At 44.3% G+C, this 27,192-nt stretch overlaps 1 protein-coding gene across 8 annotated transcripts in view; it reads right to left on the bottom strand.

Annotated features, from left to right (window-relative positions):
* Positions 1–27,192, bottom strand: part of ATP11C (ATPase phospholipid transporting 11C (ATP11C blood group)) — a 146,456-nt gene that overhangs the window by 45,018 nt on the left and 74,246 nt on the right. For all 8 annotated transcript variants that reach the window (XM_089781818.1, XM_075941066.2, XM_075941061.2 and 5 more), the window contains 12 exons: positions 22,837–22,917; positions 21,367–21,474; positions 20,025–20,153; positions 16,432–16,535; positions 15,397–15,447; positions 12,465–12,529; positions 10,906–10,987; positions 9,953–10,103; positions 7,796–7,993; positions 4,130–4,291; positions 2,962–3,119; positions 1,156–1,227 (listed from right to left, as the gene is read on the bottom strand). In XM_089781818.1, the coding sequence (XP_089637944.1) occupies positions 1,156–1,227; positions 2,962–3,119; positions 4,130–4,291; positions 7,796–7,993; positions 9,953–10,103; positions 10,906–10,987; positions 12,465–12,529; positions 15,397–15,447; positions 16,432–16,535; positions 20,025–20,153; positions 21,367–21,474; positions 22,837–22,917 (1,361 nt within the window). The remainder of the gene's footprint in view (positions 1–1,155; positions 1,228–2,961; positions 3,120–4,129; positions 4,292–7,795; positions 7,994–9,952; positions 10,104–10,905; positions 10,988–12,464; positions 12,530–15,396; positions 15,448–16,431; positions 16,536–20,024; positions 20,154–21,366; positions 21,475–22,836; positions 22,918–27,192) is intronic.

Genomic DNA, 27,192 nt, shown 5'->3' with positions numbered 1-27,192 from the left:
CAAGCTGGGTGCAGAAGCACGTGAGGAACGCAGGCAGCCCCGCCTCATTTCCAGCCACATCACCACTCGCTCACCTCTTCGCACCACCCGCTGCGTCTCAGCAGCTCTCGTGGCCGTTTTTTTGGGGTTTTTTTCAAACGGCTGCGGCACACCTGTGAGTTCTCCGTGGAACACAGTGTAAGAAACAGGGGAATAGCAAGTTTGCTTCCTCCCTTCATAGGAGGAATTCAGAAGAAAGAGAAGTTTGAAATGAAACTTGCTAATAAGACAAGGTGCCGGGGAGGAGGGAGCCAGATTAGTTAATCTATTGTTCAAGTGGAACACATCACTTAGGGCAGGAGTGGGCAATAAAAGAGCGACGGTTCGCCAGGGTTAGGCCGGGCGTGCTGCCACGGCTATAGCTGCCTGCACCTCTGCAGGTACCAGTGACTGTAGTTCCTGTTGGCCACAGATCACCGTTCCCGGCCAATGGGAGCAGCAGGAAGTGGTATGGACCAGGACATTGCTTCCTGCAGCTCCCATTGGCAGGGAGCAGTGATCCAAGACCAACAGGAGCTGTGATAGCCTGTACCTGCAGAGGCACAAGTAAATATAGCAGCAGGGAGTCACCATGGTCTAACGCTGGCAGACCAGATCCAGCCCATGGTTCAGTATTTGCCCACCCCACCTTAGGTTTTACATGAGCAGTTGCTGCAGGATAAGGCTGAATTATTTTTAATCAAAGAAGGAGCTGGGTTTGCAGCAGGTTTATGCAGAAGTTCAACTTGCTGTGGTTGAGGCTTATAGTAGCATCTGCCCTAATGCATTTACCATCTAGGGTGTTATCAACAATCCACAGACCCAAGAGAATTTCCAGGTTTCAAATTGTGGTGCTGGCTATGATCAGAGGACCTTGTTTTAGGTGTTGATTGAGTTGCTATTATAGCAAAAGCTGCAACTGATTTGATCTTTCAGCCAACTCTTTGATGCTGGGGCTCCGTAACTGGATCGGCTTTCCTACGGACCAGCAGTCTGACACGGCCTGTTGTGCCATTTCAATCATGCAGCATTTGCCACTTTTCCTGAATTTAATCAAAACCATGTGCAAGCTGGCACTTGACAGAGTGTGTTCAGTTAGCAAGGCACAATTCCCCAACATAGTGCAGTTGCACTTACTTTTCAATTTCATTCTTCTGGTTTTGGACTTTCATGTAATCATCTTCAAGTCCTAGAAAAGTGAAACCATACCTGTCAACAAACAAGAGGACAGAAGGACATTGAAAGCACTGTCGCGTAATTTACATTTGTAACATTCTCATTTTCATACTCTGAAACATGACACGGGCTACAGCATCCAGTCCATGGACTTCAATAGCTTGCCAGGCTATTCTCTGCATTGTCCTATATCTACACCTGTGGTGGACCACTTGTGGCCCGTGGAACATAAATGGCCCATTGGAACATAAATGGCCCAAAAGACATTTTGTTTACTCTTGCCCACATGCAGAGTTGCCAGATTCCGCTGGTTTCCAACCACATAGGGTTTTTTTTCCTTTCTGGTATTGCTCAAGTGGCATGCACATAAATAAAAGACATGTCAAGTGTGGTGCTTGCTGACTGCACACAACAGTGCAAAAGCTGTGTGCTCCTTCTGCATGAAAGCGCTGCTACATTTCAATCGGCACATCCCAAAAATTCTAGGTACACAAGAGCAGTTAGAAAACTACCCTATCCCGGGAGACCGTCTCAGTTATAACAATCTTGTGACCCATTAAGATGGAGGAGGGCCACTCATGCAGCCCACTCACTAGCCTAGGTTGCCCATCGCAGGTCTACACTCTTAAAGAGAAACAAGTCGTCCTGTGGCACCTTAGGGTATGTCTACACTAGCCCCCTAGTTCAAACTAGGGAGGCTAACATAGGCATTCCAAGTTGCAAATCAAGCCCGGGATTTAAATATCCCGCGCTTGATTTGCATCTTCCCAGCCGGTCGCCATTTTTGAAATCAAAAGCTATGAATGGGTCACATCCACCCTACTTAATTAGCTTCATTAATATGGGCCCTGCAATTAACAGGTAACTGCTTTTGCTATTATGTATACCTTGAATTCTGTTATTTCCATTCCAACTCATCTGATGAAGTGGGTTTTATCCACAAGAGCTCATGATCCTATTTATTTGTTAGTCTCTAAGGTGCCAGAGGACTACTCATTGTTTTTAAAGTTACAGACTAACATGACTACCCCTCTGAGACTCTTAAAGAGAAGTTGATCATATCCAAGAAAACTGAGGTTTCTATAGGCCATGTGAACTAACACGTGTATACTGTGTTACATTTATGGCAAAAATGAAATCTATCTGGTGTGCTAGTATGCCTTCAAATAATTACAATCAGCGAATACAAGTACATCAGAAAAGGCTACCAATGGTGGTCTTCACAGAGGCTGCGTTGTTTCCTTAAGAGTTTTTTGCCACTGTACAGAAAGTAATTTTGTTTTGATACAGATGTACTATTCAGGGACTGCTTCTTCTACAATGTACAGAACCCACCAATTTCCAAGGGAACTTGGATAGAGTATGGCTCTGTTTAATTAGGCACCTTGGGACACGATGCTATGTAAGAGAAGTCCCAAAATACACCGTGATGTGTGCAAGCTATGAATCTCTAAGACTTTGTTTATTGTGAAGTTGTGCTGTAAAGATCAAAATATCGATTAAGGCACAACTCTGCAATGGGCCAAAAGCCACTGAAGTACAAAACCCATTCCAACCACTGATAGGCTCCCGATGACTCCAGTGGACTCTGAACCAGACTAAAGATCTTCTGCTTGCGCTTTCTACCCTCCACTGTTCTCGTCAATTACAGGCCATGAGCATTTTTTTATGAAAAAACTGCCAAGGAAACTTCAAGGTGCCATTAAGTCCCGCTCAACAGCACACAGTTACAAGAGTAAGAAAAAACAGCAGCGGCAACGCCCTTACTTTTTGGCGCCTTTTACCAAAGCTATTTCATCTGGAGAAGAGGAGATATAGGTACATTTGGGTCCCGAGTTTACTATCAATCCATCTACGTTGTCTCCTTCTTTGATTTGAACCGTATGGCACAGACACAAAGCACGCAGGAATAGCTCTTCTCGACACTAATTAGAGTAAAAAAACCAGGAAATGAGTTAGTTACCAGCCTCTTTCCCTGCCTGGGATAGTAGGCAGGGTTAATTTTCAGTGATTAACAAATATAACTATTCTAGATAAGCTGCTAAATCATCGCTACTGGGATTTGACCAGAAGTACCAACATTTTAGGCTGAAATATTCACCTAAATCCTAGCTCTGTTATCCACCTTTGAAAAATCTCACCCTTAAATGGGAACTTCATTTACACTGTATCTTTATCCCCCAGCATTTTAAATATGTACCTGCATACACCACCTAGAGGTAGAGAAGCAACCAAATGCCACAACAGCTGACAGGATGGGAAACTAAGCCAAGGAGGTTGACGCAAACCTTACTCTTGCAAAAAGTGGCCTGGTGTCTCTAATGGCCCCCCAAATCAGAAAGGAGCTCTGTTCAGATGTAACCATTAATTTATGCTGCCATTATTTCAGCAGGATGCAGGGGTAAATGGGAGACCAAACAAGGCAGAGACGAAAAGCAGCACTCTGAGCCAATCATTGATTTTATTGCAATGTGTGCAGTGCTTCTAGCTGTGATGCCATGTTAGCAAAGCAGCTGAACAGCAATTTCTTCTACCACTCTTTTTTGTGCGGACTTTTTTAGACAAATAGGTGTGATTGATTCCTGAATATGGGCATGAGCCACCTGCCTCTCCCGCGCTGCTCCTATTTCCCCCCCTCCCCTGCACGTAAACGTGTTAACTGCTGAAAATTTGAATGATTACACATTTACACAAATACACAAATTTAACATCCCTAATTCACCCCCTACGGAACTTGGGGATGAAAGACACTGGACAGAAGAACTCAGTGCCTCTAAGGGGCTGAACCCATATGTGGGTTCTGAACATGGCCAAACTTAGGGGTGCTTAAAACCTGTGCCTGCATTTTCACACTCGCACCTATCTCTTGCAATTGTTAATTCAGACAACTGGAGCAGTCAATGGAAATATAAAAGTTACCAAAGCCCAGTTCTACCTTCTCTGCTTTCCCATAATATTTCAGGGGCCCGTCCGTGTGAGACAACCCATCAACCTCTGAAATTCCGCCTCTGTACTTGTGTCCATCTATGCAGCACTCAATGAACTTCATGCTGTTTTCTGTAAGGGTTCCAGTTTTGTCTGTGAACACATACTCCACCTAAAAGAAAGAGAAGTCACTGCTGTACTTATTCTTCACTACATTCCCGGCTATTGCTGTTGAAAAGAAAGCTGAGGCAGCACTGAAAAAAGGAGAATAATTGGCAACTTAATTAGCCAAACATGATCCAGGAGAGAATCTCTGGCACTTGCTTAACTTGGACTTCCCAAGTTTACAGTCAGGTATGTTAACACAAAGAAAAGTCAATATTACACCCATTCCCAGATCAGCGCCTCTGCTTTGCACTCATTACACATTTGCCCTGCCTAGTTTTTTAAAACCTTCCGAGAACCAATCTTACGGCCCTTGATTACACCCGTCAAGCCTCCCCATTTCTCCAACTAGTCTTTCTCAGAGGGTGATATACTTAGCACTGAATCAACTATAGCAACATATACAATCCCAAAATTTAGATTGAAAAAAAAAGTTTTTTGCTTGAACCTACAGGTGAATACAAAAAGTTTCCGTTCAAAGTTTCCAACAAAGAAAAGAGATTCCATTTTGAACACTTGCTTTTAAACAAAAACATTCCTCTACAATGCCTGAACTCAAATGTGGAGATACTGACAACATAGAAACAAGAAGGATTATATGTACAGGAAAATAAAAATTGACTTGTCTTTCACTGTCCCAGGTGGGAAGATTGTAACAAAGAAACACAGAGTATAACACTGTGGAAAGTAAACTGTTTTAAAATGAACAGCAGTTGTTTAATCAGCGCTAACAGTACAAAGCTATTTGTTTGCTCTAGGCGGGTTTATGTTGACAATGCAATTAAATTAGCTAACAGTTGTTTCAAATTAAACATTTTCTTTACAGGAACAAAAGGTGGTTGTGCCACTATCGCTGGCATTGTGTTGTTGTGATTGAACAGAGTAAAACATCAGCTACCTGAGTCCCAGCAGAGTAGAGAAAATAGCAGAACACAGGTGCATATTAAATGAATGCAGTGAAGGAGAGATTAGCAGATTCGCACTTTCCTCACCAACCCGCATCAAGGAAGGTTACCGAGAATTTACAATTTTTAATTCAATGAAAGCAAACAAATTTGACAAATTATTGAGTTTGGTTTTGACATTCTTCTATGTGGCAACAAACTGCAGGATACTATTGTAGGTGCAATTTATAACCTCATCTGATTTTCAGATGCAAATAATAGAAATCCAAACCTAAATTACAGGTTGGATCTCCCTGGTCTGGTACCCTCTGGACATGACAGGTCCTGAAGAATGAGGAGATTTGCCAGACCAGCGAGGTCCCTTCCCTCATGGGATGCCTATCCCTTCCCTCCCGGAACTGGCTAGGGCTGTACCACTGCTGCCTGGCCGGCCATGGCTCCCCGGGCTGGAGTTCCCTGGCCGCTGCTGCGGTCAGAGCTGCATGGCCGGGGCTGGAGCTCCCAAGCTGTGTGGCTGCTGCTGGCCCCCAGCTATAGCCCAGCAGCGGGGGCCAGAACTCCCTGCTGTGCCTCCTCCCTTCCCCGTGGCCAGACCTCCCTATGCCTGGGCTCTGTGGTCCAGGAACATCTGCAGTCCTGCCAGACTATAAATGTTGCTGGATCAGAGAGTCCTGGTTAAGAGAGGTACAATCTGTACCACCAAAAATAGTTGTAGTTATATGTTGACAGGAACACCAGTACCTTGCAGAAAAAGACAATGAGCAGTCCTGTGGCACCTTAGAGCCTAAAAAATATACCATGTGCTTTTGCGGGTAAAGCCCACTTCATACTCATCTGATGAAATGGGTTTTGCCCATGAAAGCTCGCGATATATTCGTTAGTCTCGTAAGGTGCCACAGGACTGCTAATTGTTTTTAAAGTTGCAGTCTAACACGTATGGCCCTCTGAGACTTTTTGCAGATAAAGGTTCTTAATATGGGAGAATGATTAACTACTGCAGCAACGACTTTAATTATTTTTCAGAGATGCTGAAGGCTGCAGTGCTGGCACAAAGACAGCAATTAGGCCATCCTCCTCCTCCCCCTTTCTCTCTCTCTGTCCTACCCCGCAGCCAACTGTGACTTCTCTTTGTTTTAATTAATGTACAGAGGAAGGGTTTTAACTTCGACTTCAGATGTTCTCATTAAAAAGTTTGGTTCAGTGTCAAGACAGCATGAGTAAATCACTTGTAACAGTCTCCCTATAACTGTACAAAAGGGGTGGCGCTTAGCCTTTCCAGACTACTGTATTCCTTTCAGGAGTCTGTGTATCCCAAGTTTCACCTTACTTAAAAACAACTTGCAAAATCAGACATAAAAATGCACCAGTGTCATAGCTCACTATCACTGAAAAAACTGCTACTTTCTCATTTTTTACTGTATAGTTATAAATGAGAAATTATAAATGATAAGCCATAAAGATTGCACTTACATTTTGGTGTATAGTATATAGACCAGTATAAACAAGTCATTGGCAGTATGAAATTTTAGTTTGCACTGACTTCACTAGTGTTTTTGATGTATTCTGTGGTAAAATTTGGCAAATATTTAGATGAGCTGATTACCTCCTGGAAAACCTCTGCGTACTCCTATACATAGCCCTGGTTGAGAACCCCGGCCATGAATCCTCTATCTGAATCCAGAGCTTTTATGCCTCTCGGTTTGGGATATGGAAGTATTTCCCTAAGCATGCAGATGTGGCTAGGATGGTGAATACATAATCCCCTTCTCTTTGGTGGTATTATTGTATAAAAATATAAATTGATACAAATTCTGCATCAGAGCTTCCTACCAATCAGAAACAAAGCAAAATAAACAATGCAAACTGCCTCCCCAAGCAGCAATCAGTGATCAGTGTTTCCTTTCAAAGCAGAAAAGAAGGTGAAGCCACTCTACCTTATAGCCACTGATGGCATGGAGGGCAGAGCCAATATGCTTCTATGCTCCAATAATTCCTGGCTGCTAGAACAGCCTCTGGACATAAAAGGCAGCCAGCTGAAACTAGGGCTACATCGACATGACAGCAGAAAGTCGACTTAAGCTGCGCAACTCCAGCTATGTAAATAATGCAGCTGGAGTCAACATACCTTAAAGTTGAGTTATCACAGGTTCTACACCCTGGGGAGGAGGGGCGACAGGAGAAACTCTCCCATCAACTTCCTTTATTCTTCTCATCTGGGATAGAATAACAAAGCTGACTAGAGAGAAATCTGTGATTGACTTGGTAGATCTTAAACAGACCCTCTAAATCAACTGCCAGTGGATCGATCTCCATGCCTGGATACTGGCTGTAATGTAGATGTAGCCAAAAGAAGACATAAAACTGTTCTAAGTAGCACCATGGCCCAAATAATCTTCAAGTGAGACACAGGGAAGGAGTGCTAGACAAATGTAGCAAAAGGGTTGATTCGGGCACCTTCACCTCAGATAAAAATATACTCCAGCACAGATGAAGATCTGGCCCACAAGTTCTTCAGGAGGGAGATAACTACAGATGTTTGAGTCTGAGGAAAAGTTACAACAATTTTTTATTTGAGATATTGCCCAGAAAGGGAAGCATGTTCTCACCTGACCGAGTTCTTCATTGAGGTCCGAGGTATTCACCAGTGCTCCTTCCCTTATTTCTTCATCATACATCTCTTTATCCCAAGCAATAAAGAAGGAGCCCAAGAATTTTTGCATTTCTACGGTAACATACATGGAGACTGGGATAATGAAATTGAAGAGGACCATAAACGACAGGAAGTCGGTGAACATTCTTAAGATCTGCAAAGGAAAGAAAAAAGTTAGAGGCGTCGTGTGCCAATCAGACTCCCCATGCAGCCAGAGGCAGACACAATCTACAACAGTAGATTCAAGATTCTAACAGGATTTTCTTCTTTACTGGTGAAAAGAAAACTTGATATGAAAAATAAAATCCTTGAGAAAAACGTATGGTTAACGGCCCAAGTTCTACTCTCAGTTCCAGCTTGGCAACCTTCCTGACGTGCACCGAGTTGTTAAGGCATAACTGAACAGAATTTTGCTCAAGCTTGCATTTGATGTACAAGCATAAGGACTGTCTAAATCAATGTTGTATCCAAACACAGTTCTGTACGTATTACCAGCTAGGGACACGAAAGGTTAACTAGTTAACTGGCAAGCCGGTGGGGGTTGGAGCAGCTGCCTGGCCACTGTGGGGAGTGGGCTGCTCCAGTCTTGTAGGGTCCGCAGTGGATAGGGGTGTCCAGTCTGGCCAAAGCAACCCCTGTCCATGGCAGGCCTGGGGGGCTCTCCAGCCAGCCAGGCTGCAGCAGACCCCCACTCCCAGCCATAATCAGGTAACTGGTTGAACATCAAGTTTAACCAGTTAACCAATCAAATGGGATTTTACATCCCTATTACTGGCCTGATTCTCATCTCACTTAAGTTCAAATCAGAAGAAACTGCTGTAATGTCAGGAGCACTACACCACCGTCAAACTGGTGTGAGTGAAATCACAAGGATGTCTCCTAAATCTCTGATAGCCAATACAGCACGTTGAGACACAAGCCAACACTTCCCAACCTGGCTACATAACATCTCAAACAGCTATATCCATATTCAGAGACATAGGCTACTTCTACACTGGCATGATTTTCCGGAAATGCTTTTAACGGAAAAGTTTTCCGTTAAAAGCATTTTCGGAAAAGCGCGTCTAGATTGGCAGGACGCTTTTCCGGAAAAGCACTTTTTGCGGAAAAGCGTCCGTGGCCAATCTAGATGCGCTTTTCCGCAAAAAAGCCCCGATCGTCATTTTCGCGATCGGGGCTTTTTTGCGGAAAACACTACTGTGCTGTCTACATTGGCCCTTTTCCGGAACAGTTTTCCGGAAAAAGACTTTTGTCCAAACGGGAGCAGCATAGTTTTTCCGGAAAAGCACTGATGATTTTACATTAGATCATCAGTGCTTTTCCGGAAATTCAAGCGGCCAGTGTAGACAGCTGGCAAGTTTTTCTGGAAAAGCGGCTGATTTTCCGGAATAACTTGCCAGTGTAGACACAGCCCTAGTGAAAGGGCTCCCACATCTCAATGTATGCTCTCTAAGTTTGAAACTGGCCGGCGTTCAGATAAACACAGAAACAAGTGCTTGGTGCATAAGTAAATCCAGATGGCCAAAATTCTATTTATCTGTCTTTTGTCTATAAATAAGAGGCAGCCTTTAGAAACATAAATAGTTGGCCCACGCGTTCTGTGGGAGAAAAACACAAAAGGTAAGCAGCTCTGGCATCTGCTTCTTCCTCAGCTTTGTTTTGCAAAACTATTCCCAAGTATTCTTGCATGTAAGGAGAGCCCCGCAAATCCACAGATACCCGCGTTATATCCACGGATATCCACTGCTATTTGTGGATACAGAGGCGGATACAAATTTTGTATCTAGAATCCTGCAAATTTGCAGATGTCAGCTTAATATCCACGGTATCCACATCCACAAATGTCAATGTGAATATCCTCAGCTCATTTTTGCAGCTGCAGATGCAAATTTTTGTATCCACGCAGGGCTCTACACATAAAGAACAACAGTAGTACCTAGCAGGTGAGACAAGAAATAATTACAAGCGAAAGGAAAGAGAGCTAAGTGAAGAACTGTCCTCCCCTTAATATGTTTTTTCAAACTACATGCAGGGAAGGCAGGGGTGGGCAGACTAAAAACATCCTATCAAAATAAGTAAGGTTGGAGGAGTCCTGTAACACAATCCCATTTACCTTGAACGTCTCTCTTTCTTTGTTTGTCTTTTGGTTATACCATGGCTCATCATTAAATGGATTACTCTGCCAGACGTATTTCAGAGTGGTGCACACTGTAGCTTTGCTCAGTAAGATGCATAAATACACTATCAAAAAAGCGTTGATGGATCTGCAAAACAGGTTTCTTTTTAAAATCCATACAGCTATTTTTAACATTCAATCATGCAAGCAATCAGAGTCAGACTATTCCTATTTTTAAAAGGGAAACTCTAGGGTACAGGTTTTTAGGGATGCAAAAGGTTAACCAGTAAGCATCACCTTTAATGGGTGATGCTTACCAGTTCGGAATAACCCATGGGGCTGCAGCAGTTCCCAGCCTGCCATGTGCATGCAGCTGCTCTAGCCCCATGGCACCCGCCATGGAAGGGACTACTCCAGGCATCTGCAGCAGCCTGTGTGTGGTGGCCTGAGCACGTCACAGGCAAGGGCTGCTCTAAGAGTCCGGAGCAGCCCCTGTCTCCAGGTGCTCCAGATGTCCTGGCCACTCCTGTCCGTGGTGGGCCTGGGGGCTGCAGGCAGGGGCTGCTCTAGCCTGGCTCTGGCGGGAGGGATTCGGGCAGGCACTCCAGTCCTTCTCTTCCCCCCCCCCCCCCCACACTTAACTGCTTAACCAGTTAAACGTAAAGTTTAACTGGTTAACCAATTACACGGGATTTTACATCCCTACTGATTTTGACAGCTCTGATCTTTCGGGTCAAATCCAGGATTTTTAACACTTCTTGCCCAGTAAAGCTGAGAGTAATATTTAATGCAGTAGCTTTTAAGAGACATGCTTGACTCAATATACAGATTTTCTATACAGAGTGTATCTGAAACAAAAGACAGCAAATGATGGGGCTATTTCTGCACAAATGCACCCATAAGGAAATGAATAGCGTTTATAAACCTTTCTGTTTCTGAAGTACACTTACTTTTCTACAGCAGAACGCTTTTGTGATTTTCCTTGGTAGTTCAAAGCCATTTTTGTTTCCATTCCGGTATAAACCGCAACTCCTAGAGAACATTAAAGTGTTGCTTGTAATAGTTCAATTTCTGAGTTGCAAGACTGCATCTCACTTGCCAGTGAGGGATATTCGCAATTGCACAGCACTTTAAGATTCGTCATCCACAGACAGTATTACCCGCGGGTTATGCTTGGTTCTTTAAGCAAGGAATCCCCAGTGCTATTGATTAACACTAACACAAGTGCCACAATAAATCTTCTGAATGCTGACGAGAGGTGTGAACCCCCAAATAATTACCCGGAGTATAATGTATTTCTTTATAAAGATTGTTAACATGAGCAATCATCGTCATGGGTCACAACTGGGAAAAGATAACTTCATGTAAGTGTACACATGCTAGGCATTAGCGGAATTAGCAAATTTATTGCAATATTGACAGTTATTTTGAAAAGGCCTGGAGGAGGGGGTGAAGTAAGGACAAAAGCAGATATACTACAAGATCCACTCGGAATGGGATTTTGGCACCTCCTGTAAGTTTAACTCTGACCAAAAGTAAAAGGAAACAAATACTAGGAAGGGGTGGGGTGGACAGAGAATCTCTGAAAAATCTTAACCAAATTCAGTACTGATGTAAGCAGGTGCAAGTTCATTCACTTCATTGGCGTGACAGCCAATGGTTTCCGTTCAATTCTCGACAGGATAATGGAACCATTAGCAGTAAGTAGCAGAGAATTTATAAAGGGTACATTTTTGCCAGACAAACTTCACTGCTTTTTTGACAGAATGACAAGTGATAGTGGATGAAGACAAAGCACTGGGTGTACAGCCAATAATTTTCAAAAGGGACTTGCAACTTGAGACAGAAAGTGCTAACCTGGGGTCTCTTTAAAGGGGTCACAAATAGACCTGAGCGAATTTTTTGCTATGATGCACTGAAAAATGCAGTGTGATTCTCACCAAAACCATTCTTTAGATTTATTTTGTCGATTGCAAACTTAAAAACAAAAAACCAAAAACCCACACACCATTTCTCATTCACCCAAACATTGCAGATTGCAGGTTGATTCAAAATAGTTATTTTTAATCATTTTTGAATCTACACAAACATTTTGGTCAACTTTTTTGGTGGGGGATGGGGAACACCATTTCTCCATTTCAATTTGGCCGTCTTCATCCTCATTCATTTTGAAATTTGAAAAAGAAAGTCTGAGAATCAAAAAAAGTATTTTCAGCAAAAATTCTATTTGCCATAATAATAATAATTGCCTACTTCTAGTCTGAAGATAATCTTTCAAAAAGCACAAGTCATTTCCAAAGATCCTGGTCAATATAGTTAGATTTCAGTTACACATGGTAACTCATGAAATCTTACTCTCAAAATTAATTCATTATGTATGAACCCGAGATGTGTGTACTGAAAGAAGCACTGCAGACAGGTGTTTACTCTAGATACAGTGATAAACATTCAGATTTTGCTGCTAAAATATTCAGCGATCCATCAGAATTATTAATAAAAAGCTGTTCACCATAAATCTTCTTGGTATTTTTTAAAGTAGAACCCTTCAGCAGTAGGTTTTCGGGACCCAAAGACCTAAACACAGAAGAAGTGATAGTATCAGATTGCTTACGCACAATTCCATTCCGACTGGCTTATATTTTATACATAGGGTTAAACAAAGCCTAATGCAGAGGTGGGTAACCTTGGGCCTGGGGGCCAGAAGCAGCCCCCGGCTTGCCTGGATACGGCCCCTGAGGCTCATAGCCCCTTCCCCAGCATTGGGCAGCTTGGCTGGTGCTCCAGTCTTCTTGCTGCAGGGCTGGAGCGTACAAAATCTACTAAGCTGGGCCTCCAGGCTCTGATGTGCGAGGGGAATATGGGGAGTGTCTTTCTGCTCAGTCAGGGGTCACATCTGTGAGGGTTTTTTTTGCTGGTTTTGTTTGCTTCTCACTTGTGTGTGGCCCCCGACTGATTTTTCTGTGGGTCAGCGGCCCCTGACCCAAAAAAGGTTTCCCATCCCTGGCTTAAAGCAAAGTCCTTTAAACTGGAATTTTGTCAACAGGCTTAAACCTAGACTTTATTCTGACAGTATAGACTAATTATGAAGATTGCTGAACCCCAGGACCAACAAAACATGAGGCTGTAAATTATGTTACTTATTTTTTTGCTCCCATGTTGCTCTGTCTATTCTATTCATTTTTTATTTCCTCGTAGTTCTCCCTTTCGTGACTGCTTGCCAAATCCACTTCTAAGCCTAATCTGGTGGCAGAATTTTTAAAGTGTGCATAAATCCTCAAAATCCAATTTGTCTGGTTTCAGAAGTCCCTTGAAAGCTCCATACTGTCACAAGTATTTGAAACCACCATTAGACTCTCAGGGCACGTCTGCACAGCAACATTATTTCAAACTAACTAGCATTACTTCGAAATAACTTAGTTCACGTTTACACAGCAGGCAGATATTTTGAAATAATGTTGAAATACTGTCATGCTGGAGGAGTTCTTACTTTGACTCCTGTAACCCTTATTATAGGAGGCCCCCGACTTGTGACGCGATTGGCTTCACAGGAAGGGTCGCAAGTTGGGGGCATCATAACTCGAACCCTCATTTACGATAGGCACCATGTGCCATTGTACATGCAGGCCGAGGGCATAAATTGGGGGGGTTCCGGCTCCTTGCACACTTACAAAAATGGTTCTAAGTGCGGGGGGTCGGAATTTGGGCAGTCACAAGTCAGGGGCCTCCTGTACATGAGGAGTAAGGGAAGATGGAGGAGGAGTGCTCTCTTACGAAATAAAGGCTGTGTAGACGCTCCCAATTTCGAAATAAGCTACGCAACTGACGTCGCTCAATCTGCGTAGCTTATTTTGAGTTAAGCTCTGCTGTGTAAACGCACCCTCAGTTTCATTTCGGAGAGGTACATCTTTGGGCATCTCTGCAACAGAGAGAACATGGCCAGCCCTACCAACACAAGCTGAGAGATGGCCATTCAGTTTTCAAAGCCCACCCATCACTTTTCTTGCGGTAATCTATTATTATCTATTATCGTGTAACACTTTCCAAAACTCTTGGGTTAACCGACATGCTACTGCCACTTCCATCTGAAAATCTATCATTCACTGCTGCTTGGACTAAAGTTTCAATTTTCTTCTGTACTTTAAAATTTCTCCCATTAATTTGGCAGCATTATCAGTGAACTGGCACTTTACAAAGACGTTCGCCTGAATCATGCTTTTACAATAGACAGATGGAACAGACTACGCCAATCATTTCTGGACTTTCTAATGTATCATTTCCTGTCTGTCTGTAGTGTCACCTTACTCAGGCAAGGATTGTCATTGTGTTCAGGTTATGCAAGGCCCTGAGCCTATGGCTGTGCTCACTAAACTAACAGCAACAGTGAAAACAGTTTTGCAAAGCCATGTACATATGTTCCTTAGCATTTTGTGCACAGGAAGGGCCTATATTTGACCAACCTGCAATCGAAAACATCCCCCTCACAAAATTTATATTCTCAGCTATCCACTATTATATCCCACTGTTGTAGACAGAAAAAGAAGAGAGAAGATTGAGCGGAATTTGACAGCAGCCTTCAACTACCTGAAGGGGGGTTCCAATGAGGATGCAGAGAGGCTGTTCTCAGTAGTGGCAGATGATAGAACTAGGCATAATGGTCTCATGTTACAGTGGGGGAGGTCTATGCTGGATATTAGGACAAACTATTTCACTAGGAGGGTGGTGAAGTACTGGAATGGGTTGCCTAGGGAGGTGGTGGAATCTCCATCCCTGGAGGTTTTTAAGTCCCAGCTTAACACAGCCCTGTCTGGGATGATTTAGTTGGGACTGGTCCTGCTTTGATGTGCTCCTGAAGTACCTTCCAACCCTATGATTGTACGATTCCTCGTCACCCAAAACACAGGCTGCATCTTATTAAAACCCCAGCTCTTCAGCAAAGCAAAGCTTAGGTTTGCTGGAGAGCAGATGCAGTGAGCATATGCCCTGCACATCACTCCTTGCTTTTTCTGGCTCTGTTTTAGCAAGTCAGTGGGAGTGAAACTGCTGTCAGTTTCCTTTCTCTGCCAGCTCACAAGGATCATAGGCGATAGAGAATGCAGAGGGTTGCACATTTGCTAACATGCTGCCAACTCCCAACATCACCAAAGGCAACACACACAACATCCTGGGGCATTTGTGGGAGGCTATCACAGCGGAAGAGCTGGGATTTCTAAGATGGCTTGCTGCCCTCATTCTGAATGACTGACATGTTCTCAAGTCACTGGACCACATACAACCAAACTGCAAAATGAAAGAAAAAAGAAAGGACAAGGAAACTCAAATTTCAAGCCTCCACAACTCCCCTTCGATAAGCAGGATGTTAGGAACTCACAACAAACAAATAATAAAGAAAACAAATGCCATCTGCAATTAGTAACAATGAGTAAAATGACCAAGAGACTAACCGGGCTACAGGTTCCTGGTTACTTCTGTAGATGTTAATTCTTCCAACAAATCTATGATCAAAACACATGAGAGAACATTTGTTAAAGAGTGGTAACTGCATATTTAATTACAAGGAGCCTTTCCAAACATAAGAAATGTCACAAGAGGCAGGTGGAAAGAAATGAGCCAGTTAGTGGGATATCAGGGATGTTAAAACATGTTTATATAAATGTGTAACTGCTGCAATTGTCAGCGGTTACACATTTACATGCAGAGGGGGTGAAGCACTACGCCCCCTCCCCAGCAGAGGCTGCAACGTGGGGGGAGAGGGAGGGAGCAGTAACAAATCTATATTTCTAAGCAGGCCTACATCAAAGTTTGTAAAGACAAAAGGGTTGGTCTTACTCTGGTGAACTAGCATTTCCCAGGGCAGAGGCTTTGCCATTAAAAAAAAAACAACAAAAAAACAGCTTCCAGGGAGCTTTGCCAGACAGCTCAGTAAATCCTCCAGGAATATCAGCAAGAGCCTTGATGAGTCTTTCATTCCTTGTGGACAACATGAAGACAATCACCCTTTTGAACTCCAACTCAAGTCTATTCATCTGGCAACAGAATTCAATGTCTCCCTTAAATTACTTTGTTAGATGGATGCCAACAGCTTAGTAGCTTGCCTGCACAGATGACACCAAGGATATGTCTACACAGCAACATTACTTCGAAATATCTAGCGTTATTTTGAAATAACTTAATCTGTGTCTACACAGCAGGCAGTTATTTCGAAACAATGTCGAAATCCTGTCAAGCTGGAGGACTTCTTACTCCGACTCCTGTAACCCTCATTGTACGAGGAGTAAGCGAAGTCGGAGGAAGAGTGCTCTATTTCAAAATAAGTGCTGTGTGGACACTCCCAATTTCAAAATAAGTTACACAACTGAGGTAGCTCAATTTGTGTAGCTTATTTCAAGTTAAGCTCTGCTGTGCAGACGCACCCCAAAAGATGGACAAAGAACAAGGATCCATTGAGTACCAGGAGTCGGGGCTGTTCCCGTACTTACTTGTAGAGGTCTGGTTGAGGCTGTTCACATTCAATTGCAGCAATAAGGGAGTCTATGTCGTCATCTGTCTGGAGACCAGCAGTATCCCGCACTGCATAGTGAGTCTAGGTGGAGAACCAGCAAGAGCTATTACAGAGTGTCACAACTCCACTGAAGCACAAGACCAGAGAAGATCTTCACCTACTGAGTAGTTATAGCTCTGTGGTCCGTAACGCAGTGCCTGTGGGCGCCATGGCACCCGCCAGGCCATTTCTGTGCGCCCGCCGACTGATCGGGGCCGGCCCTGCCCCTGGGCGCGCAGCCCAGGGGCGGCGGCAGCCCCAGGCAAGCAGCACATGGGTAGTCCCGCTCCTGGGTGCGTGGTACATGGGCTGTGCCGGACCTGGGAGCGCAGTGCATCGGCGCTGTCGGCTCCTGGGCACGCGGCACAGGAGTGGTGCCAGCTCCAGGAGTGTGGTGCATGGGTGGCGCCGGCACTGGCCCCACCCCCAGGTGCGTGTGCAGCCCTGCCCCCGGGCGCCTGGCAGCCCCAAAAGGTTGGGGACCACTGTTATAGCTCATTACTTAAAACACCGATGTAGAATGAAACTTGTCTTAAGCAACCAGTCAGGTAACCCATCTGTTGTTTGGGGAGAGACAAGGATCTTCTAATGAAAGGCAGAACGGGATGGAATTTAATATGCTTAGGAAATATTTTGCACTGGTCTGGTAAGACGGTGGGTCACTTGATAAGGGAGATCTCTTGAACCTGCCACTAAATTGTGAGACAGGCTCCTCCATCAGGGCTGCCCTAAGGCAGGCTGCGTTCTTGCCACACCTGTTTACTTTAAGAGATAGCTGGAAATGCTCAACAGGTGTTTAGCTCCCCTCAGGAGCTGCCTTGTGCTGCCTATGAAGGTAATTAGAAGATAGGTCTGTTTCTAGGGGAGCAGGAAGAGTATTGACAGACCCAAGAGCTATTCTTAGCATCAACTGCTGTGCAAGTTCCTTTGGCACATAACTAATTGGAAAACTGGGGAAGACTCCAATTCACTGTTTTGAAGTTCTAATTATAGAAACTACTTAAGAGTTCTAAACCTCAGTCAGCAAGATAGATTGCCTTAATCTGTCTTGAGAAACAAAGCCTCCAAAAAGCTTCCTCACTTCCTTAGCCTTGGATTTCCTCGTCCAGCAACTGATGGGAGAAACAGTTATAGTACACAAATTGTACAAGAGAACGAACAGCATACCCGTGTTGAATGGTGTTGTAGCAGAATGTCTGTGCCTTGCATCAAAAATTCCAGCTCCACATCCCTGCTCTTGGACAGTTAAGCCTCAATTATTCTCACTTTTCTGCCATTTTCCCCACTCTCCGAGGCTACGTCGAGACTGTGATCTCTTGCGCAAGAGAATATGCAAATGAGGCAAAGCAGTGACTATCGCTGTGCCTCATTTGAATTCTTAATGAGCTGTCATTTTTGTACAAAACCCCCCTCTTGAGCAAGAGCTGTTCTGCTGCTTTTTTTTCAGGCAGAACGGCTCTTGCGCAAGAAAAGGCTTTTTGTGCAAAAAGGAGCCATGCACAAAAGCCCCTTGTGCAAAAATGGCGGCTCATTACGTATTCAAATGAGGTACAGCGATATTCACCACTTTGCCTCATTTACATATTCTCTTGCGCAAGAGAGCGCAGTATAGACATAGCCCAAGTCATCTTCTTTGTTATATCAGCATCCAGGAGACAACTCCTAATGAGTTGTGGGGACCCCAAAGGCCAAGCAGAAACAGCATAAGAGGCCTATACAGAACCTTAGGGTACGTCTAGACTACAGGCTTCTGTCGACAGAAGTTTTGTCGACAGATACTGTCGACAAAACTTCTGTTGACAAAGAGCGTCTAGACTACATTGAGTTCTGTCGACAAAGCAAGCTGCTTTGTCGACATGGTAGTGTAGACGCAAAGGACAGTTTACATTCAATAACACCTTCTGTCGACAGAAACTCTGTCAACAGAAGGTGTTATTCCTCGTAAAATGAGGTTTACCAGCGTCGACAAAACTGCTGAGTTCTGTCGACGTTATGTCGACAGAACTCAGCGGTAGTGTAGACGCAGGTATAGTTTTCTCGACAAAAGTCCACTTTTGTTGACAAAACTCTGTAGTCTAGACACACCCTTAGTGCCACATGTTGGATGCTCAAAAGCAGGAAATACATTGAGGTCCTGAAATTAATTCAGTCATGATGTGCACCCTTGTATATTTTAGGGCATACATTCAAATGTGCTTTAATACAGGACCTATATTTTAGGGCTGTGGAGTTTAAAAGCACCACTCCTCTTTCCTAATCTACTCAGTAAGAGCATGTTTACACTATGCAAAAATCAATGTTGACGCAATTGATCTTCCCACTAAATTGAACTCAGAGGTTGCCCCCATCAGCGAATAAGGGAAACCAATGGGAACGTTTGCGCCTCCCGTGGACGGTGCAGAAAAGCAACGAAAGGTATGTCATCTCCAGCTACACAATGAAAGGTATATCATATACAGCACTACTGGGCTTGGGGAGTTCATAAGATGCCCAGGAAAAAGACTCCATTTCACAGAGATGGTGAACTCTATACAAGCTAAACTATTTTTACACAGAATCAGCTTCTATGCAAACATTTCTACAGTACCTAATGCTTATCAATATAGATATTAGCCCCGGACCTGATCCGATGCCCTTTTAACGAATGAAGATACATACAGTCACTGATTTCAGAAGAAGTTGGAAGGAATTCTACATAGCTGACATTGTTCCACACTTTGTACTACCGCTCCCAGCTTTAGCACAATTGTGTTGGTGCATGAATGAAATGAAGCTTTTTTATCCTTATGGGGGTTTTCGATGGGGAGCAGTGGGATGGGTGAAAGGTAGCAGGAATAAATGAGAGAAAAGATTCATCCTCAGTGAGGCCCCCCCAACTGGTACAATTTCAAATCTCAAACTTCAGCCCTTTTGAGTCATGAGTATGAAAACGATGCATGTTAAAATTTTCTGCCAATGGGAACAGAGTATAGTTTAAATGACTAGAAGGTCTTTTCTGCAAAGCAGCCTAGAACAATTTGTCTATGGGCTGATATCAATCATGAAGAATTTCTCTCGCCCCAAAAAAAAGAAGTACAAGTTCAGAGAAAATGAAAGCAGGGAGTTGGAGACTGAAAGCCCTGATAAAATCTCAATTGCAAAGGTCACTACAGGTGACTGCTATAATAAACCAGCTGAAACTGCAGTGATCTATTTACTTATTCATTAGATCTTTCTACATGGGTACCGAAGATGTTTTTGCAGGACAAATGATACAGCATTCAGGTATATCTGTGAAGACCAACACAGTTTGGAACAATGCCCCTAGGAACAGTTATTTAAAAACACAAAATGCACTTCAGTGGTGACTGTTGGGAGAGGAAACCAAACACAACCAACACACAGAATGTGTGATCCAAAAACATTCTCCAACTGAACTGAAAGACACACAGGCTGACTTCACCTGCTACTAAAACAAAACAGAGGAGCTACTGCAATGCTTTGACTCTGCACTGCATAGACTACTGCCTGACACGTATTCATTCCCATTACCTTGAAATTCGACTCGCCATCCAGACTTGCCGTTGTGACGTAACAGGTCCCATCGCCATTACTCGATGACAAGAATATCAGATCACAGGGGAAAGTTTCATCTGCTTTCACTTCTACAATGTCTCCAACCTGGAAAGAATGCAACTGTAGTGTTTTAATGATCCATTTAATCAAGCCCTCAAGGAGATGATTAAAGGTTTAATTGGTTTATCTTGTTTTTTCCAAGTGTAAAAAGAAAGGAAAAATCCTTCCCTGATCATGGGCATTTGAAGAGCACCTCCCCCCCCAAAAAAACCCCAGCAATTGTGCAACTGTCCCAGATGATTAAGAATACTGTATAACAACAGCAATACAGTACTTGCACATTTACTTTTTCTAACAATGGTTCTGTATTTAACAAAGCTTTCACCCACTGGAATAGGATTTCAGTGCACTGACTGCAGGACAATGGAATTTGAAGTGTGAGGGCCCTTGGAAGGGGTTTCACAAAGCTATGAAATTACTTCAGTATTGGAAAAAAATACTTAGTAATGAAGTCATACTGCTGATCTTGGCTTTTCTCTGTCAATTATTGGAGGCAGAGGATTACAAAGTGAGTCGGTCCTGGGCAGCCCAAGGACTGTCACCACAAGCCACTAGTATTTGTTCTTACAACACTCTGTATTCATTCCCAAAATTGGAGCACTAAGGATGCACTTACACCGCAGATTAATTTATAGAGCTGTGATGGTTTAAACTTGTTCGTTATGGTTCCTTGCTAAGCACTGTGGGACATTCTCTTCCAGGCATTCTGGGTCGGTTCCACCATCCGACAAACAGAACTCTCTCGTTTCAGACAGGACCACACACCCATATCCAAGCACAGGACTGGGCCTGAGAAGTCAGGCCAGCTCAAGCAGGAATGCCGAGTGGGATTCAACGCCTTACAATTTCACATAAAAATATATAAAGAAAGTGGCCATCGAGGGGACTACCACGAAATTAGCCTTTTTGTTAACAGACATTTGGGAAGCTAGAGATAAAGAGAGGGTTGCCTGTTCCAGCCCCAACTGACAAACGATCCAAGTTGTGTTGCTCATCAGTCCTCCAGCCACGTGCATACATGGCAGCCTTTCAAAGAAGTGACCAGACAAAAGCAAAGCAAGCACCTGGTGATTAACTGGAATGACTCCTGAGGCTTCTCGTCTGAAAACAAACTGAAGTTTAGGGAAGAGGATGGGAAGGAAGAAAGTAATAACTGCAGAATTAGGCCCTTAGCATATTCAAAGTGTTCAGCCACAGTGACGGAGTCTAGGAGTTCTCCCAACGGCTCACAAGTGCATCTCTTTCTCTCAATGCTTACCTTGATTTTTTCGCTGTCTTTTTTCACTTGCTTCGCATTTTCAACAATGAAGACGTTGCTTTTATTGACTTCGTTGTCAGCTCTGTGTCTCAGCCAGTCCTCATAGCCCTAGAAACACCAACATACAGGGAATGCAATCAACACCAGGTAGTGAAGTAAATAAATTAATACAGTTGCAAGAGACAGATTTAAAAAGGGGAGTAAGTTAAACATTGTCATCGCAGTGCCTTCATGCATGCCAGAACCTCAGCTGGAATAGCTCCATCTGAATCCATTTAATTAAAAAAAACCAAAACCTTCAGATGTGCATTTGACAGATTTGGAACAGACTAAAATAACATACACAAAAGCAATCTATAGGCACTGCATGCAAGAGCATCTGTCTATTACTCTCAAGATTGGTAAGAGTACGCTGATAATGCAAATAATATGCTTAGTGCCCTGTAATTCCTACTTTTCCAGTCCAACACAAGACAAGGGTTTCTCGCTCTTCAGTCTCATCCAAAGTGCAAAAGCCAGATTTGAAAGAGATGGATTTTACTCTAGTACACCTTCCCGCCGCTCAACTGAATGCAATTCTAAAAGGGTTAATTTTTTAAAATATTATTCAGTCAGAGAAGTCCCTAAGTTTTCAGGACCAGATATTGGTTGGATAGAAACTACTCCTGTTTTTTCACTGATGTCAGGTCAAACAGGTTGCACCTCCATAAACTAGGACTCTGGTCTGTCAACATCATTGTCCAGCAGGACCACGGATGTTTCAGGATCAGAGAGTCCCAGCGTTCTGTGGGAGGTGGGGGTGGTAGGCCAACACAATGGGGGAGAGCTTGAGCATGGCCCGATGCAGGTGGGGAGGCAGTCTGATGCCGGGAGGGGAGGCGGGAAGCCCAGCACCCTTCTCAACTGGGCTGGGGGTGGGGCTACAAAGTGGACCAGGAGCCATAGGAGGTGTAGCCAACAGCAGGGGGGCCAGAAATGACCTCCCCTGGTCCAGCAAAATCCCTCATCTGGGACCAGTCAGGCCCTGAGGGTCCCAGACGAGGGAGGTCCAACCTGTACAAACTGAATTTACACCAGGATTCTTCAACCTCCAAATCAGGCCCAAAGTGCATTTTTGAAAGAAAAGAAATAAATTATAACAGTGCAGTGTATGTAGAGATAGTCATCAACAACAAGAACTCACAGCATTAAAAATACACATACACACACAAAATTGAACTTAGGTTTGGCATAGTATCCAAAATTCCTTTTTTATTTCTAATTTTAAGTTAAACAGATTTCATAATGATCGTGTCCCTCTAACCTTGGACCTCTATTATTACAAATATATGTAGCATCAAGTATATATGTCATTAGATGCCAAATTTCTCATTTATTCCACCATGGACACACATCAAAATGCAAAGCAAACACACACGTGCACACTACTGCAGCAATGTGTTTCTCACTTCCATGAACTGAAAATGTTACCTGTTTGATAGCTGTAACCGTGATCACAAAGAAAAGTGGAAGTCCACTGGTTATTGGGCTGGTTGGTGTATCTACTATGACCTACAGAGGGAAAAAAATAAACAGGCGCAATTTTTTTGAGTGAGTTGAATATCAAATGCTAGCACTAAAGGTTGGGTCATCCAACACACTCTATATTAAGTATCACAAGCCTCAAATATGAGCATGTTCGGGAGAACTGGGCACATGGAGTGTATGAGGGACATTTACACGAGGACCTTTTAAGGTATACAAATCCCACTGAAAGACAATGGAAAGTCTCCTAATGGACTATGAAGTTTTGATCCAAAGCAACTGAGGCAGCTAAATGAGTGTCTGTATCAAACAGGGCTTAGAGAACACCGTATGAAGGCTTCTCATTCACACACCTCTGTGGTGTGCAATATAAATAAGGGGCATTATGGGTTCAAACCAGAATTAGTTTGCAAGCCCCTGACTGCCCACACACCATATAATCTGCACCAAATATGGTCAATCTGGCCTTACAGACTGAACAGCATGGCCATCAATGGATACCATTTTTAACAACCATGTCATGGACCATTCTCTAGTCTACTATATATCTGAGAAAGTTTGTGCGTCCATCCGTTTGTTCACCTATGAGTCTATTATTCAAGACCTCCTCCTAAACGGTAAAAGCTAGGGCCACCAATTTTGCTAGGCAGCTTCCTCTTATCATAACTTAAAGCAAGGTCAGGGCTGGATTGTGCCAGGACAATGGAATGTGCCTGGAATTTGACTGTTTCTCATAAAATGGAAAGGGAGGGGTCTGGTAGGAGGGACAGTTATACTGTGGAATGGCCAAAAGGGAGCAGAAAAGGGCCAGAGATAGGGGGCCAGGACAGCTATCACCCCATGAGGCCAGCAGGGGGTAGGGGTGAAGAAAGAGACAGTTATTTACTATACATTTCAGGGAGTTTGTCTTTTTGTCTGTGTGTCTGTCTGTCCCCAAACAGTGGGACATGCACCTCTCCCCAAGCTGTGCCTGCTGCATCAGCCATGGACAGATGCTTCTCACCTGGCCCTAAGCTGCTACAGTGAGAGAGGACTGGGGTAGACCTCTCTGCCCCGAGCAGCCTACATACTGAACCTCTCCTCTCCAGCCACACCCCAGATCTATGATTTAAATGAAGAAAAACAAAACGTATTTGAGTTAAGGATCTGAGGAATGCTGGGCAAATCTTCTAGTATCATAATCCAAACCCAAACCAGAATGGTCACATTGAGAGAAAGTGCACAGAGGATCCACTGGCTGGCTTTTTTAGCAATAGAGGAAGGAAGGAGGAGGAGGTTCAGGAATGCAGTGGCAAAGTGGCAAGTCAAAATGCCCTCAGTGAGGGAGCAGGAAAAAATGTAACCAGATTTCTTGCACCACTGTCCAACTCACAGCTCCTTTCATTGGCGAGGATGGGGAGCCAGAAGCAGTGGTGAAGCCCCAAGGACGGCTGGTAGGCCACATTAATTCAAACAGAGCTATCGTGGAGACTTGGGCACTTTCAGAGATGGCCACACTCAACAACGTGCAAGCAGTGAACACGTGAGCTCGGACTAGGCATCGGCACGCACACATGGTGAGTTCTACATCTCAGATCTTATAGGTCTGCCTGGCAAAAGCTGTGCACTAGGGATGTGAACATGTAACTAGTTACCTGGTAAGGGTGATGCTTACCAGGTAACAGTTACCCAGCACCTAGGAGCAGCCTCCTGCCTACAGCCTGCTGCGGATGGAAGGATGCTCCAGCCCCACCAGGCCCACCGTGTCGTGGGCTACAGTGGGAGCTGGCAGCCCCATGTAGGCTGGGAGCCCAGCAGGGCTGGGAGCAGCAGCCCCACATGGTGCTAGGAGGCAGCAGCTCCTTGTGGGGCCAGGAGGCAGCAGCTTTCCTGCGGGGCCAGCAGATGGGCTGGTGCTCCTCTGTGCTGGAGAGGTCCCCCACCCAGGATCCCGCTTAAATGGGTTAACCAGTCAAACCTAACGTTTAACCAGTTAACTGATTAAACAGGATTTTACATCCTGCTGTGCACACGCTAGCTCACGTGACTAGCTTGAATCCAGCCAGCACAGGTAAAAATCATAGCAAAGATAGCACATGTGAGATAGCATAGCTAGTGAGCCGAACGTGTGCCCAGGGTCTGTGACCACATGTGCTCAAGCCAATGCTGTTCTGTCTTCACCGCTACTGTTACCGGCACTAGCTGGATTCAAGTAGCTCTGGTAGGTGAGCCTGAGAACAGCTTTTACTGCACAGACATATCCTAAAGGACCATGCGTATGTAATAGGGCACCCCCACCCCTATTGCAGAGAGTTAACTGTCAAGGTCTGTCTGGCACCAGACAGAATGAGACTTGTTTTTAGTAAAACGGAGGCCACGTTGAGACAAAGGTTTGAACACAAAAGTATATGCCGTGCCTTCTGCTGTTCCCCAGAGCCAGCTGCCAAGATATGTACCTGAGAGCAGGGCCAGATTAAGGCATGGGCGAGCCGGACAGCTGCCCAGAGCGCCAACTTATGGGGGGGGGCACCTGATGGCAGCTGTAAGGAGCGCTGTGGGCTCTTTCAAGCTGCCATCAGGCGCCAAGTGCCCGGCTCCTGGATCGGGGGCCTCATTAACCCCCACAGCGCCGGCCAGCAGCGCCCTTTCCCCCGCGGCCACGGGGCCCTGCACGGCCAGGCTCAACCCACCCCGGGCTGCACGCCAGCGGCGGTAGCTGGGCTGGGCCGACCCGGGCATGTGCGTCCTACCGCCGCCAGCTCCGCACGCCCTCCTCCACGCGCCGGGCGGGGGCAGAGCCGCGCATGCGCTCTCTCCCACACGCTGGCGCGGGGCTGTGCATACGCCCTCCCCCACTGCTGGGCCAGGGCTGCGCATGCCCCCTCCCACAACCCGAGGTGCAATTAACCTGTCTGCCCAGGGCGCCGGAATGGCTCGGTACGGCCCTGACTGAGAGCATTCTGGTTTTATATTTGCCCATACAGGCAGTCCCCAACTTAAGAATGGGTTACATTCCAAATACCTGGTTGTAACTCGATTTGGTCGTAAGTTGGAAATACCCTTAAACGTGCTGCCCGCAGTGTTCGAAAAACTTGACGTAGATGGTTCTCAACTCGAAAATATTATAATGGGATTAATGGGAGGTTGGTCATAAGTACGGATGGTCGTAAGTCGGTGTGTTCGTAAGCTGGGGAGTGGCTATATAAACACTGCATATGGGACAGTGCAAGACAATATAATTCTGAGAGAGGAAGTGAGCACAGGAGAGGTCTGGGTCATTCCTCTGAAAAGGGGAATCCAACTCATTGTATGGGGCACTGGACTAGAAGACCTACTGAGGTCCCTTCAAATCCTACATTTCCGTGCTTCTAGAGAGAACATTAAGAAAAGTGAAAGCGCTAACCAACTTAATCCCTCAATAGATGCCCTTATTCGAGACTACTGTGTGTAACATATTTAAGACTTCATTTACTTAATGGCTGGGCTGAAATTTTGCATGTTTGGTTTTAACCAGCCAGTTAATTTTTTTGAATTCCAATATTCAGCTATAAAAAGAAAAAATACATTTCCAATTTAAAAGAAAAAATTCTTTCTTTGGCAAACATTTGGAGAACTGCCCTGATTTTTCAGCTTATGTAACAGAAAATGAACACTCGCATTTACCAATGTTTTTCCTAATCCCAAGGTCAATGTCCACTTTACACAGAAACCAGAGTGAGAAAAGTATATGTATGTAATTTAAAACATAAAATCTCTTTAAAAAAAAATCACACACTCCTGAATATATATGCACACACTCATTAACTCATCTGAATATTCAAAAATCCCAAATTATAGATTGCTCACGTCTTCTAGCTTTCTTGAAATCTACTCATACTATAATATTACCAGGCTGCTAATTATATGGAGAAATATGTTAGAAGGGAGAAGTAACAGAGTACCAAAAATGTTAAAAAAAAAAGTTTCAACCCTTCAGACATTAATATACGTTTTACTCACACAAGGTATGTCTATCTACAGAGTAGCTGAAGGTGTAATTTGCAGCTCAAGCTAAGACACCCACGGTAGCACTGACTGAAGTAGGGTGCTAAAACCGAAGTTTAACTACCAGGGTACAAGTGATGGGAGGGGCTAGCTGTCCTGAGTATGGATTTGAGCAGCTAGCCCCTTCCACCATGGCAGCTACATCTCTCATGGTGCCATACTAGCTTGATCAGAGCTACCACAAATACGACTCCTTGGGCAGGTAATCACACCTTCCGACTCCAATGTAGACACAGGGATCTTACACTGTAACAACAGTCATCACAGTATGGTCTGAGA

The sequence above is a fragment of the Pelodiscus sinensis genome, chromosome 13 (assembly GCF_052426305.1).
Source record: "Pelodiscus sinensis isolate ZL-2025 chromosome 13, ASM5242630v1, whole genome shotgun sequence".
Classification (NCBI taxonomy): domain Eukaryota; kingdom Metazoa; phylum Chordata; order Testudines; family Trionychidae; genus Pelodiscus; species Pelodiscus sinensis.
Note: the sequence above shows the minus strand (reverse complement) of the source record. Positions and strands in the feature narration are given on the sequence as shown.